Raw genomic sequence first — 12,709 nt, forward strand, 5'->3', positions numbered from 1 at the left:
CTGAGGTGAGCCGGCGCGACGCTGCTGTTACTTAATGCACCAATTAAGGCTCAACACCTTCCTGATATGAATAACAGAGCTGCATTCTGTCACTGTTTTTAATTTTAATTTCAAATTACAAGCAGAATATGGTCTTCATTTACATAAATGTGCTGTACTTTTATTCCCCAAGCTGACTTTAATCCTCTACTTAATATTCTTTTTGTAGGTGGACATTCCCAACATCCAGAAACAAAGGAAGCACTTAGCTAAGCTTGTCTTGGACATGGACTCCGCTCGGACAAGGTGAAGCATATTTAAGAGCTGCTCTTGTTCACTTCTTTTTAAAATAAAAGGCTTTAAAAATGCCTGTGCAGGAAGCATGACATATCCAATGCAGTGGCCTTTCTTTTTTTTTTACCTCACGCCCATAGATTTCAGCAGTCATCCAAGTCATCCAGTCACCCTAGCACGCTGCAGCCCGGCGCCAAGTCTGAGTCCCTCAGAGAGGAGATGGAGGAGGCAGCCAATCGGATGGAGATTTGCAGGGTGAGTCACCAATCAGAGCCACTCGAATATTATTCCCTCCTCCAGCTCTTTTGCTGTCCATTTGATTTATATCCCTCCTGCATGTATCAGACACAAATGGACCACAATGCTGGGATGATATTACAGTTATATGCAAGTGAGATCATTTCTTATGTGGTGGTTGCTCTCTACTTTCTGTTTCAGGATCAGTTGTCAGCAGATATGTACAGTTTTGTGGCCAAAGAAATAGACTATGCAAACTACTTCCAGACAGTAAGTATATGTTATCATCAAAGTTATAATCCCGGTGGGAAAATACAGTAAATATTTTATGAATATTTCTTTTCTGCAAATAAAATAGTTTCACAGGACACATTGTAGCTCTAATAACTTCATTGCATGATCCACGCTTATCATGGATTGTTTGTTGTAATCTCTTCTCCTGCCGTCCCTTTCTGTAGCTGATAGAAACGCAGGCAGAATATCACAGGAAGTCATTAGAGATTCTTCACAGTGTCCTGCCCCAGATTAAAGCTCACCAAGGTGAGTCTCGCACTGTGTGTGTGTGTGTGTGTGTGTGTGTGTGTGTGTGTGTGTGTGTGTGTGTGTGTGTGTGGTGTGTGTAGAGATCTGCTCCATTTCTGCACCTGAGGCAATATCAAGATGAGAAGTAAGGGGGGTAATCGCACTGACATGTCACATAACAATCTCATTAAGCTATAATTATCCACCTTCACATTTAAGCTAAACTAAACAGAGGGCTTAAACATAACATTTTCCTAATAAATACGGCACCAGTAACAAAAAAAAAAATGTAATATAACCTTTAAAGTCACAGTAAATAAATTGCAGTTAGGATTTAATTAATGAATGTTGTCAATAGAGGTTCTCACGAACAGTGTCTCCAGACTTTATATACAGTCACTGCGTAGGTGTGTTTGTGTCTGTGTGTGATTCAAGATGCTGTTTTGTGTTGCAGAGGCGTGGGTGGAGAAGCCATCGTTTGGCAAGTCTCTGGAGGAACACCTGAATATTAGTGGGAGAGAGATCGCCTTCCCCATCGAAGCTTGTGTCACCATGCTGTTAGAGTGTGGCATGCAAGAGGAGGTAGAGGGTACACACACACAGATAAATGCATTTTAGGTGTAGATTAATATGCATATTTTACATATTATACATGAGGGTATGCCATGAAAGACACACCTGGTGCTTAAACTATTATTTAAAAGATAACCAATCACGCTCACACACCGCCAGTCATACAGGCAAACACATATGTGTGCAGATACACATACAAATGTATTCTATAAATGTGCCAATATCAATTAAAAAAATACCACATTTGTTTTATTTCTATAGTATAACTGACAAATAAAGAAGAAAGCTGCTATTACTTCCGATGTTAAGTAAATAGTTTAAACCTGGCTTTGTCTCACCTTGTCAGGCTTGAAAGTTTATATTTGCTCTTATCTTCTTGACCTTTGAATTAGAATTAAATTAAATTGAGGAAGGAGAGAGAGGACAAGTAGCAACATCTTTACAACCGGAACGAACATTATTTGTTGGATTTTAATGTTGGGTAATATAAACAGCACCATGGCTGTGAGATTGAGGATACTAATCATGTTTTACAATAGTTTTATTTGTAAAATGGTTGACAGTAATTGAAGTATAGGCTACAGAACATCCACCAGCATGTTCCTGTGTTATTTATCATCAACCGATGTCAAGTGCACAACGGTAGAGGCTATTACTTTTGTACAGCATTTATGCACGGGTCATGTTAGATCTGATAATTACACATGATTATGTGTTTCCTGTGTGTGGGCTGCAGGGCCTCTTCAGAGTGGCTCCGTCAGCCTCCAAGCTAAAGAAGCTGAAAGCGTCCCTGGACTGTGGAGTTCTGGATGTGCAGGAGTACTCCTCCGACCCACACGCCATCGCAGGTGAACTGCACCCACACAAATGCCTTGTTCAAAGCCCATTTCCATAACAACAACCCCTACACTCTGTCATTGTAAGTCAGGAAAGAAACACTGTAAAATACATCCATGTTAAAGGCAAAGATTTTTACTCAGCAGTTGTTTTTATGATGTGGAAAGGTCGTTACAAAAATACAAACGTTTTGGGATTTGGCCGTAGTTGGCGGAAAATGCAGTTCTTCGGTCATGTGTAACAGTTACTAAGTCTTCATCAGCTCTGCCCTCAGTGCTCTTCTCCTGAAGGCTTTTTGTTCTGATATTGCTGTCCATTTCACACATTAGCATGAAATCTGTGTTGAGCAATCTGAATCTGGCAGCTGTGCTAGCTGCAAGGGCCTGCTGGAGGGGAGTGGAGATATGGGGCACAGCCTCGCCAGTGCTCTGAAGAGAGAAAACAGCCCTCCCCTCCTATAAAAAAAGCTAACCAGTTTTCACTCTCTCCCTGTTTTTCTCTCCCAAAGGGGCTCTGAAATCATACCTCCGTGAGCTGCCAGAGCCACTGATGACCACTGAACTTTATGATGAATGGATTCAGGCCTCGAAGTGAGTTGCTGTTTTCTTATTAAAATCATTTTCTTGAATTATGCCATTGGCCACGCTGAAAAACAAAAAGTAGTCCAAAGTCTTTATAAAGGGGGACTTAACTGCCAAAATGAAAAATGGTGACATTTATTAAAAAGTGGAGCAACAGTAAAACATAATGATTTTTTATTTTCCCAGCATTCAAGATATGGACAAGAGACTACAAGCATTAATGGCAGCGTGTGAAAAACTCCCCACAGACAACTTGAATAATTTCAGGTCAGTCGCTTTCTCTGATTTTCTGTTCTGTTATTTGAACATGTTCCCATGTGGCCCTACAACTATAAAAAGAAAGAAAAAACATCAAGATGCCATAGCAGGAAAGATTTTGTTTACACACCATCCAATTCAGCATGATGTCAATATGAAAACCTGCCAAGCTCTCTAAGAAAATCAGGAGAAACTCCCCTAAATGAAAACAACTGTGTCATTGATTCAAATTACCCAAAACCAGGCCCAGACAATATCATCAATTTGAAAACCAGAGTGCCACCAGTTTCAGTCCAACCAGCACCACCTACAGGCTAGAAAAGTAATAGAAGATATCACCACCTACAGGCAGAGAAATGAATTGCCACTGCAATAGTGTCACCTGCAGGCAATGACCTTTACAGCTGTTGTCATCATTGTCTGTGGGTGGCAAGTTTTAAAATTGCAGTAACTATTCATTTGCTGGCTTGTAGAAGATGACATCAATATGTCTACATCTGCAGGTTAAAACTGCTGCTGTTATTTCTTTACGTTCCTATACAGTAAGTGGCACAGGTTGGGATGTATATCAGTGAAAATATGTGGGGAAATAGCAATTAATAATCATGACAATCAAGGTATGAATTGGTTTTATTTGAATCCCACAGATATCTTGTCAAATTCTTAGCCAAGCTGAGCGAGTACCAAGACGCAAACAAGATGACACCCGGTAACATGGCGATTGTCCTCGGCCCTAACTTGCTTTGGACACACACTGAACCGTATGTATTTTTAACACAACTCATTTACGTGTACGCTTTGAATTTTTACTTAAACGTTAAATCTGCAGTATAATAAAAAGTATTATATTGCAGTTCAACTCTTTCACTTCCTTCCAGGAACATGACGGAGATGATGACCACCATGTCCCTACAGATTGTTGGCATCATTGAGCCCATCATCCAGCATGCTGACTGGTTCTTCCCTGGAGGTGGGGATCACATACTATGTATGTAATATTGTAGTCAGGCTGGGCACCATATCAACTTTTATTGATCTTCCATTACTGTAGTTGTATAAAGGGATTTTCAAATTGACGAACCAAAGCAGTTGTGAAGTCAGCCGTCCTTTCAGAACAAATATTATTAAACACCAAACTTATATCAATTACATTATACAATATTAATATACTTATTATTAGACTTATTATATGTCAGATGTCAGAAGAAGTCTAGTTATTGTGATTTTGCTCAGCCCTATATGAATATGATGATACTTATTTTTGTTGCTCTCCTGTTCACATGAACGTTACAAGAAAAACAAAACATCAGCGACACGTACACTAAAATACACCACACAGTCATGCAGCAAAACCAGAGTGCCATACACTGCGCGTGATGTGTCTAATATACAGTATAGACATGGAGTTAAGTCCAGTCTTATTCTTTATTTTATTTATCATATTTTGCAGAATGCTAGTCTCTCTAAAATAAATATTAAATAAGACCATTATGATACTGTATTTTATATGTTGGAATACAGTTTAATATCAGAATTTTATCTGTATGTATGTGTCTTTAGGTACAATAACTCCCATTCTTAATGTGCACTCAACACAGACACACACACACACACAAACACACACCACTGTAACTCCTACTGTAACATCAGTACACTGTATGCTGATGTTGTGTTCGCTCCTCCCTCAGAGATTGAGTTCAACTTGACAGGCAGCTATGGCAGCCCAATCCACACCAACCACAACTCCAACTACAGCTCCATGCCCTCGCCAGACATGGACCAATCCGAGCGCAAGCAGCCACACGACCAGAGCCGACGCCCACTGAGCGTCGCCACTGACAACATGATGCTGGAGTTTTACAAGAAGGATGGGTATGATGCCAAGCGCATCCTTCTGCTGCCTACCTCTCACTCTCTCACTCTCTTTTCTCCCTCTTCTCGCCCACGCCTCCTCCCAGGCATCTGATATTTAATTCTTATATATGAGGCAGGCAGCACATGCACATTAAAACTCCATTACCTTGGTGGAGTATTTTACTCATCCTGATCTAAAGTTTTTAGCTCCAGTGAGTCAAATGCCTCCGTTCACCACAGAGAGGCGAGGATTGGACCGTATATGTCTCACCTGTCAATAATTCATACAACTACATCCCCTATTATCAGCATTCATCAGCAGAAGAGAAAGCTGAACACTATAGTCTTGTTTGAATACATGGGGCTGAATTGCCTTGAGTGGCATTGTCTCTATGGCAACGGGGTCTCTGATAGAGGGCTGCTGGTTATCTCTTTTTTTTCTCAGGAAATATTCCTCCAGTGCTGTCTTCCTATCCTCCCACACCCAGCTCCTCCTTCACAGTCTGGCTAGCACGTCACCTGGCCTGAGTCATTCATCCAGCCGGTGGAAAATCACTGGCAGAATTAGAACCGATGCCTTCACCAAAATACTAACTTCGAATTAAGGGAAAAGGCTGTAATGTTTTAGGCATCGATCTAAATCTGTGCATCCCACAATCAGCAGCTATCATTATGGGGTGATAGAAAACAGCTTTTATCTGTTTCGAGTAATGAGCAGCTCTGTCTGTGTGTGTGTGTGTGTGTGTGTGTGTGTGTGTGTGTGTGTGTGTGTGCTAAGACGAAACAGGTTTAAGTCTTTAGTTGGCCTGACATCCTCTCACCTCCCTGCCATTGAGGCCCCCGCCCCATCTTATACACTATACTGAGTGACTGAGTGCTTTAAGTGTGGTATTGTGAACCATGTCTGCATTACTTATGACCTCACATCCCTTTTGCCTCTCTTCCCCCTACTAACGCAGCATTAGGAAGATACAAAGGTACCGTATCATGCCCTTTTCCCTCTTCTTTCCTTACTACCCCCTCTCACCTCTTTCTACATCATCATATATGACTCTGCATATGTGTTTTGTCTCCAGTATGGGCGTCCGGGTTATGGATACCTCCTGGGTGTCTCGTAAGGGTTCATCCACGCTGGTGCGAAAGGCCTCCTCCACCCCTCCAGGCATACAAGGCCCCGGCTCTCCCGCAGACACACTCATCCCCGAGCAGCCCGGAGAGCTCGCCATCTCCCCGTCCGCAACACCCCCACCTGGAGAAAGGGTTTGGTGAGTCACAGTGGAGACGCTGCCCCCCTCTTCCTCACGCATCCATTCCTGTTCATTGTTATTGTCACCGCCATCACCATCACCATCAGTAACTTTCTCAGCTCTGTGTGATCGAGATCCTTGGCTGTGTTAATCTTACCCTCCCCACCTCTTTTTTTGCAACGCCTCCATGTTTTTTTTTAGTGTTTCTCTGTCAACAACGCCTTCATCTCGTCTCATTCTGTTATTATTATGATTTCTCACTCTCCACATTTCTTCAGTTCTCCCTGTTGTTTGTCAGGTTGATGTCACTGTGGGTAAGATTTTCAAAAGGTTAATGACATTTTTTGACTCTAACTTTGAAGGGTTTTAGTTCAAATACTCTATGGACGTTTTGTTTCTGTACATGGCACTAAGCTTCAATCTGCAAGTCCTTTGCGAGCATGCTAATATTTCCAATATCCCATTGTTGTGGCTTGGCTTTCTCAGCTTTGGTCGTGAATTATTTCCTTTTCTGTTGACACTAAGACTGATTTCACCATTTTCTTTGGTATGATTATCATAGTTAAACACATGAATAATCACCTCATGGTCGCTGCTCTGCCTGTGTGGCAGACAAGAGATAAAATGGCTTCTGGCTTGGCTGGCTTTCCCCTCCTCTCCTGTGGCTCTTTCCGCCGATGAAAGGGTTTTGTGTCTGTTTCACACTGCCCTGGGCTGACTGCAGGACCTGCAATGCAAACAAGTCATGTACTGTAGGTTTAGAGCAGATAGGGTTTCCATATGCAGCAGATAGGAGATATTCAGTCATCAGCTCTGCTTGATAATATGGTAAGCTGCAGACCAGCACTTTGACTGCAGAGACAGTTCCTCAGAGCTCCATGCAGTGTGCAGACACAAGGTGATCACAGAGGGAGTCCTACACACTGTATTCTTTTCCTTTGGCAATAAAACGTTCTTTTCCTTTGCTTTTTCTTTGTGCTTGTCTTTGTATTTGCACTAAGCTGACTGTGTGCTGAGCGTGGTGCCCACCACCCACCCTAAAATGCAATTTTCTTCTTTTTTTTCTTCTGTTTTTGGCTTCGGACCAACTAACACACTAAACAGCTTATCCTATATCGCTCCAATGCGTGTCCCTGTTCAATCACTAGAGCTGTTTCTTTTGTGCTGTCTATTCTCTTAATATCTACAGCTCAGACAACGTGTCGCCCAATCGGCCGGACACCTCTCATGCCCACCCACCCCCAGGGGAGGACCGGCCACCCCCCCCTTACCCCACCTCCTCTTGCCACACTGCCCCCCACCACTTCTACCCCAAACCCCCACCCTGCGCTCGCCCCGTGGCACCGGGTCCAGAGTCCCAGCCCCCCGGCTCACCCCCGCCCCCACTGCGCTGGTCTGGCTTCACTCCCCCCGCCCCGCCCCCTTCCTCCTCCTCTTCCTCCTCCTCCTCGTCACTTGACATCAATTCGAACCCCAAACCCAGCTGTCTGCACTTCCCCAAGCACAGCCCTCCTGGTGACATGTCGCATGCTCCCCCACCAGACACTAATGCTTCACCACTCTACATCAAAACCCCCTTGGTACTAACCCGCCATGACCAGTCCCTTGGCAACCCCCCTAGCCTCCCTTCGTCCGCTCCCCCGCCCCCGCCGTGGGCTGCCTGTCCATGTGCCCGAGAGAGAGGACCCCCCAGGCTGACTAGGTAAATACAACACACCCATGGCCACTATGGATGCATCACAGAGTGGCAGCTGTCTCTCTCCTCTCCTCTAGCTCGCTGGCTCATGTTTTCTTTTTGCTTTTTTTCTCTCCTTCCCCTTCAAATTACATACCTCAGATTCTGTAACATTCAGGTTGTCCGGGGATGCCTCTCATGGGGGTTGCCTAGCAACTAAGGATGTTACTGGCTTATATAGCGCTCGGTTTCATGCTGGTATTGAGTAGACGATAAATACATGGACACAGCTGCATATGGCTATCAAATAGCATATGAATGTATTTATTCTACAGGTGGCAGCAATTTTTTACTAACCAGCTGAAGGAAAACATCACGTTTGTAAGGATTTAAGTAAAGACTTTCAGGGTTAATAATGTATAGTAATATATAATATATTGTACAGCTACAGTATAGAATGTCTAATGCAGGGTTTGTGTAGAGTAAATGTGGCAGTTTCCTGACTCATAAGTCTTTGGTGTTACAACCACACAGGACACCGTGAATCATTACAGCAGATCTTTGTCAGCGGTCAGAACGAGCTCGCTTGATAACGCTCCTTCTCGTGATTTGATAAGTCCATGACATATTTTTGGGGACACATACAGCTCAGCGGGACTGCAGGAGATCTCAGTTAATTAGATGTCCAGAAATCCAAAATGTGACTATGATACTTCAGGACGGGTGCTCTTTGTGGGTGTGAGTTCACATGAGTGAAGTCACACAAGGTCAATAAATTTCATCAAGGTTATTAATAACCATCGTAATAATCGTGTTTGTTGACTGTTTCCTTGATGCAGTGCACTCTACTGGCTGCATGCTTACAGTATATAAAGTAGGTTTAGATTTAGACGGTCGTATCTTGTTACATGCAGCATCTCTATCATCTCCACTATTGTCTGTACTGTTAAAAGATTAAAAGATAAAACTAATACTGAGCAAAGTTAACTGATGAGTTTCTGCCCGAAGAAGCATTGATTCTGCTTCTTTCTATTTGTTGCTGGATACAAATATGTACACCATCTGTTCACTAATGCTGGGAAGAAGTATTCCAGCTCAGTGGTGGTCAGGAATCCATCCTGAGATTGAAATCTTGTGAGTTCAGTTCAGATCCCAGCTGGGCTGTCGTTGAGTCAACATTATTATTTTTTCTTTAGATCATTTTAAGCTCCTGTATCTACAGAGGGGAAAGGAATTTAAAGTTCAGATTTTTTTATAACTCAGAATACAACACAACTGACATATGACACATCTGTCCAATTTATGAAATGTGTTATTCTTTATATATTTATAATTAATTCATCATTATTATATCCATCTGGATTCATCTGGATATAATGATAGAGGTGAAATACAGATGACATTTTCATCCAGAAAGACAAGAACTGAACACTAGATGCTCCATCGTCTTTGATATAGTTTGAAAATGTCGAAAGATTTGCAGTTTTAGGGACTTACGTGCACCATTTGTGTCCAAAACTGTTATATAAGAGGCGTTTGAAAAGATGGCACTGTTTGGTCTGTAAACGCTCACACTTATCTTGATGTAACCTTGCTTGACATCATTTTCTGGGTTTCAGAAAATATAGTAATGTTGGTAACAGTGTACGGTAACGTAGTCAAACACTCATAAGTGATGATGATGATGATGATGGTGGTGGTGGTGGTGGTGGTAGTGGCTGTTGTGGCACTGAGGTAATGTACGTGAGGTATACTGACAGATACTGTTGACAAACATACTGTGTCTGATACTATTCACACACTAATATCTGCCTGTCTTTTTCAGTTCATTGAAGAGTAAAGAGCTCTCCCCTGTAATTGGACACAAAGCCATCCAGGTGGCAGGTCCAACAGTCCCCCCCAGCAGTAGTCCTCAGAGCAGCAGCCAGTCCCCCCACTCCACAGAGCACAGTCCACACACCCTGCGCAAAGGTCAGCACCTCTCTCAGTCTGAGCTCACATTTCTTCAGTTGAAGACGACGTGTTTTCATGTTGAACAGGTGACAGTAATGTGACTGTGTTGTGTGTTTGCAGGTTCCAAGAAGTTGGCCCCTGTTCCTCCCAAGGTCCCTTACGGCCAGTCTGGCGGGATGTCCGACCAGTCCACAGGTCAGCCGTCACCGGTCAGCCTGTCCCCCACACCTCCTAGCACCCCCTCCCCTTATGGACTGGTCTGCCCTCCAGGGCAAGTACCTCCATCCTCCCCTGGGCAGACCCCATTGGGGGCGCCCCATTCCCTTTCGTCCCCACCCTCCCTGACCGGAACGCTCACCAAGTCGCGGCCCGCCCCTAAGCCCAGGCAGAGACCCAGTCTGCCCCCTCCTCAGCCGCCCACAGCCCCCCCGGGGTTCACTGGCTCGGCCATGGCCCCAGTTCCCCAGCCCTTGGAGCAGGGCCTCCTGGATGGACTGTCTCCCGGGGAGAGCATGTCTACAGGTAAACATCACCCCTTGGCAACAACACCCCCGCCGCCGCCACCCCAGGTGGGGCTGCAGCGTCCCTCTCTCAGACTCGCTGTTGCTCTGTCCAATGGAGACGGTGGACGAGTGTAGGACTCTGTAGGACTGTAGATGTAAAAGATACCTTCCCCCTTTACTGACTGTTCCTAAACGAATGTCTGAATGAATAAACGTTGCCTTTTAGACACAGATGCCTGAGAATGATCCCATGTAAATATTAGCATTTTTTGTGCTATTGTAGTGAGCAAACCTCCTGACCTATGTACTCATTGCTTGTGTTATGTGATGATGTTTCTGGGTAATGTGTGGAAACATCAGAGAAGCATAGCTCGTCCTGCTTGTATGGAAGTTGCCATTAGATTCATCATGTGCTCTCTGTTTATCTGTGTTACCCAGACCCTCACTCGGCAGAGGTAGGTCAGAGGCTTACACAGTTCACACAGTCTCTCTTACTGCGTAGCAGGCGTGGAAACCTAGCCAGACAAACCCCTGATTATATCTACAGTATGATGTTCTGATGATGAGGTGTTCTGTCATTATATACCAATCACTCTGTCACTTTGTTATATTTATCATTCTCTTGTTCCCCCTGCTACTATTGTGTACCTTGCAGCTGTGTGAGGCCAGGGATTCAGTGTGGGCTAAGTGTGAGGGGGACTTTTAGGGTAAGCCAGACCGTCCCCGCCCCATGCGCTCCATCTCACTGCCTGGCCTCGTGCTGTGGCTGCCTCTGGGGTCTCCTGCAGCCTGCCTCAAACATACCCACCAGTAGCTCTCAATCAGGACATTTTCCCTATTTCCTCTTGACATTATTGACTTGTAGTTCAACCAATAATGCATGGCTTAAGGACTTCCCAGAGTGCACCACACTGCGCTCACATTGCAGACGCCGTCGCTTACAAAGGTCCATCTTAAAGCCCCCCTCCTTTCGTTGCCCCATTCCCAGCCCTATGCCAACAGACATCCCCCTCTAACACGCCTGCCACCGGTATCAGGGGGCTACAGGTAACCCCCACACCTCCTCTGGCAGGTTCATTGCTTTTTTATAACCTCTGCTCCCTCTTACTACACTGCCACGCTCCATCTCATTCCTACACAGGAATAGTCACCGGTCTCTGCTTGGACCTGCTGCTTTCAGTAAATGCAGCAGCACATTAGAATATATATTTAGAGCAAATACTGTATCCAGTCCTCATGAGATTTCCATTGTTACTTCAAGCCCACTTGGTGTCTTGGTGCCATTTTTTCCACAGAGTTCCACACACATCTTGTTGCCTCTGTGTTGGTTTATCCGGCCATTGTTGTAAACGTGTACAGTAATGTGTCATTGTGCAGTCATTTTGACCTGTTATTGTATTTTATCTGACAAAATGTCTGTTGTCGTTGTCTCAAAAGACACAAAAAAAAGCTGTGACATGCCACACTAGTTTGTTCAGGTGTGACTAGCAACACACTGAAAACATCCCTGTGTAGAATGTGAAGCACACGTAATCTATTACTTCAACCAGGACAGACGTCATATGCCACTTACCATGAGTTCAGACTCAAAAAGATTAATATTATTTCTGCTCTCTTCCGTTTTTTACACCTCATTATCATCATCATATGCCCTCTTCTCCTCCTCCTCCTCCTCCTCTTGCTCATCACCACCATCTCCACCATTCTGCTCATCATACTCACCTTTCCCACCATGCTCACCATTAGATATCTTCAATTATGAAATCCCCTCCATCAATGTCAATCTGGACAGCCTCATCGATGAGTTCAGCGGTGCCCCTTGCAGGAGGTCCGTGGCAGTGACAGACTCTCCAGAGGGGGACGCTGTGCCTGAGGAGGAGCCCCAGAGCACCACTCTATGACCTATGACCCTAAGGCATCACAGCTTACCAGCACCCCTATGGCTGTACATACTCTTAACTGTCGCCACCAAGGCCTGATGGAAACACACACTGGCCTCACCAATGCCCACCTGAAACCAGAACTCGAACACATCTGCTACAGGCTGCAAAGAAACTCATCTCTTACAATTGCTCGCTAGTACATAAATGTGACTACAAAAAAAAAAAACACCAAAATGCCATAGTGGAGGAACAGTTGCCTTTAGGAGGAAAGACTGGAATATAGATGAGTATTACATTATAAGATTTTTTTATT

The 12,709-nt window shown here is 44.3% G+C and overlaps 1 protein-coding gene across 1 annotated transcript; it reads left to right on the forward strand.

Moving 5' to 3' along the window:
- The first annotated feature begins 451 nt into the window (after positions 1-451).
- Positions 452-12,416, forward strand: arhgap44a (Rho GTPase activating protein 44a). The gene is made up of 16 exons (XM_070923096.1): positions 452-528; positions 712-780; positions 969-1,050; positions 1,487-1,614; positions 2,342-2,453; positions 2,951-3,032; positions 3,210-3,290; positions 3,929-4,042; positions 4,160-4,251; positions 4,970-5,153; positions 6,095-6,112; positions 6,212-6,400; positions 7,572-8,084; positions 9,883-10,028; positions 10,131-10,532; positions 12,260-12,416. Exons 1-16 carry the CDS (start codon positions 493-495, stop codon positions 12,412-12,414), a joined length of 2,403 nt encoding a protein of 800 aa, XP_070779197.1. The 5' UTR covers positions 452-492; the 3' UTR covers positions 12,415-12,416.
- The last annotated feature ends 293 nt before the right edge of the window (positions 12,417-12,709 follow it).

The sequence above is a fragment of the Enoplosus armatus genome, chromosome 17 (assembly GCF_043641665.1).
Source record: "Enoplosus armatus isolate fEnoArm2 chromosome 17, fEnoArm2.hap1, whole genome shotgun sequence".
Taxonomy (NCBI): domain Eukaryota; kingdom Metazoa; phylum Chordata; class Actinopteri; order Centrarchiformes; family Enoplosidae; genus Enoplosus; species Enoplosus armatus.

What these genes read in the sequence shown, in the direction of transcription:
- arhgap44a (XM_070923096.1), top strand. Translation starts at nt 493, where the DNA reads ATGGAGGAGGCAGCCAATCGGATGGAGATTTGCAGG. An exon ending in CGACCCACACGCCATCGCAG is followed by an intron (nt 2,454 to 2,950) that starts GTGAACTGCACC and finishes TCTCTCCCAAAG; the next exon opens with GGGCTCTGAAATCATACCTC. An exon ending in GACAACTTGAATAATTTCAG is followed by an intron (nt 3,291 to 3,928) that starts GTCAGTCGCTTT and finishes TGAATCCCACAG; the next exon opens with ATATCTTGTCAAATTCTTAG.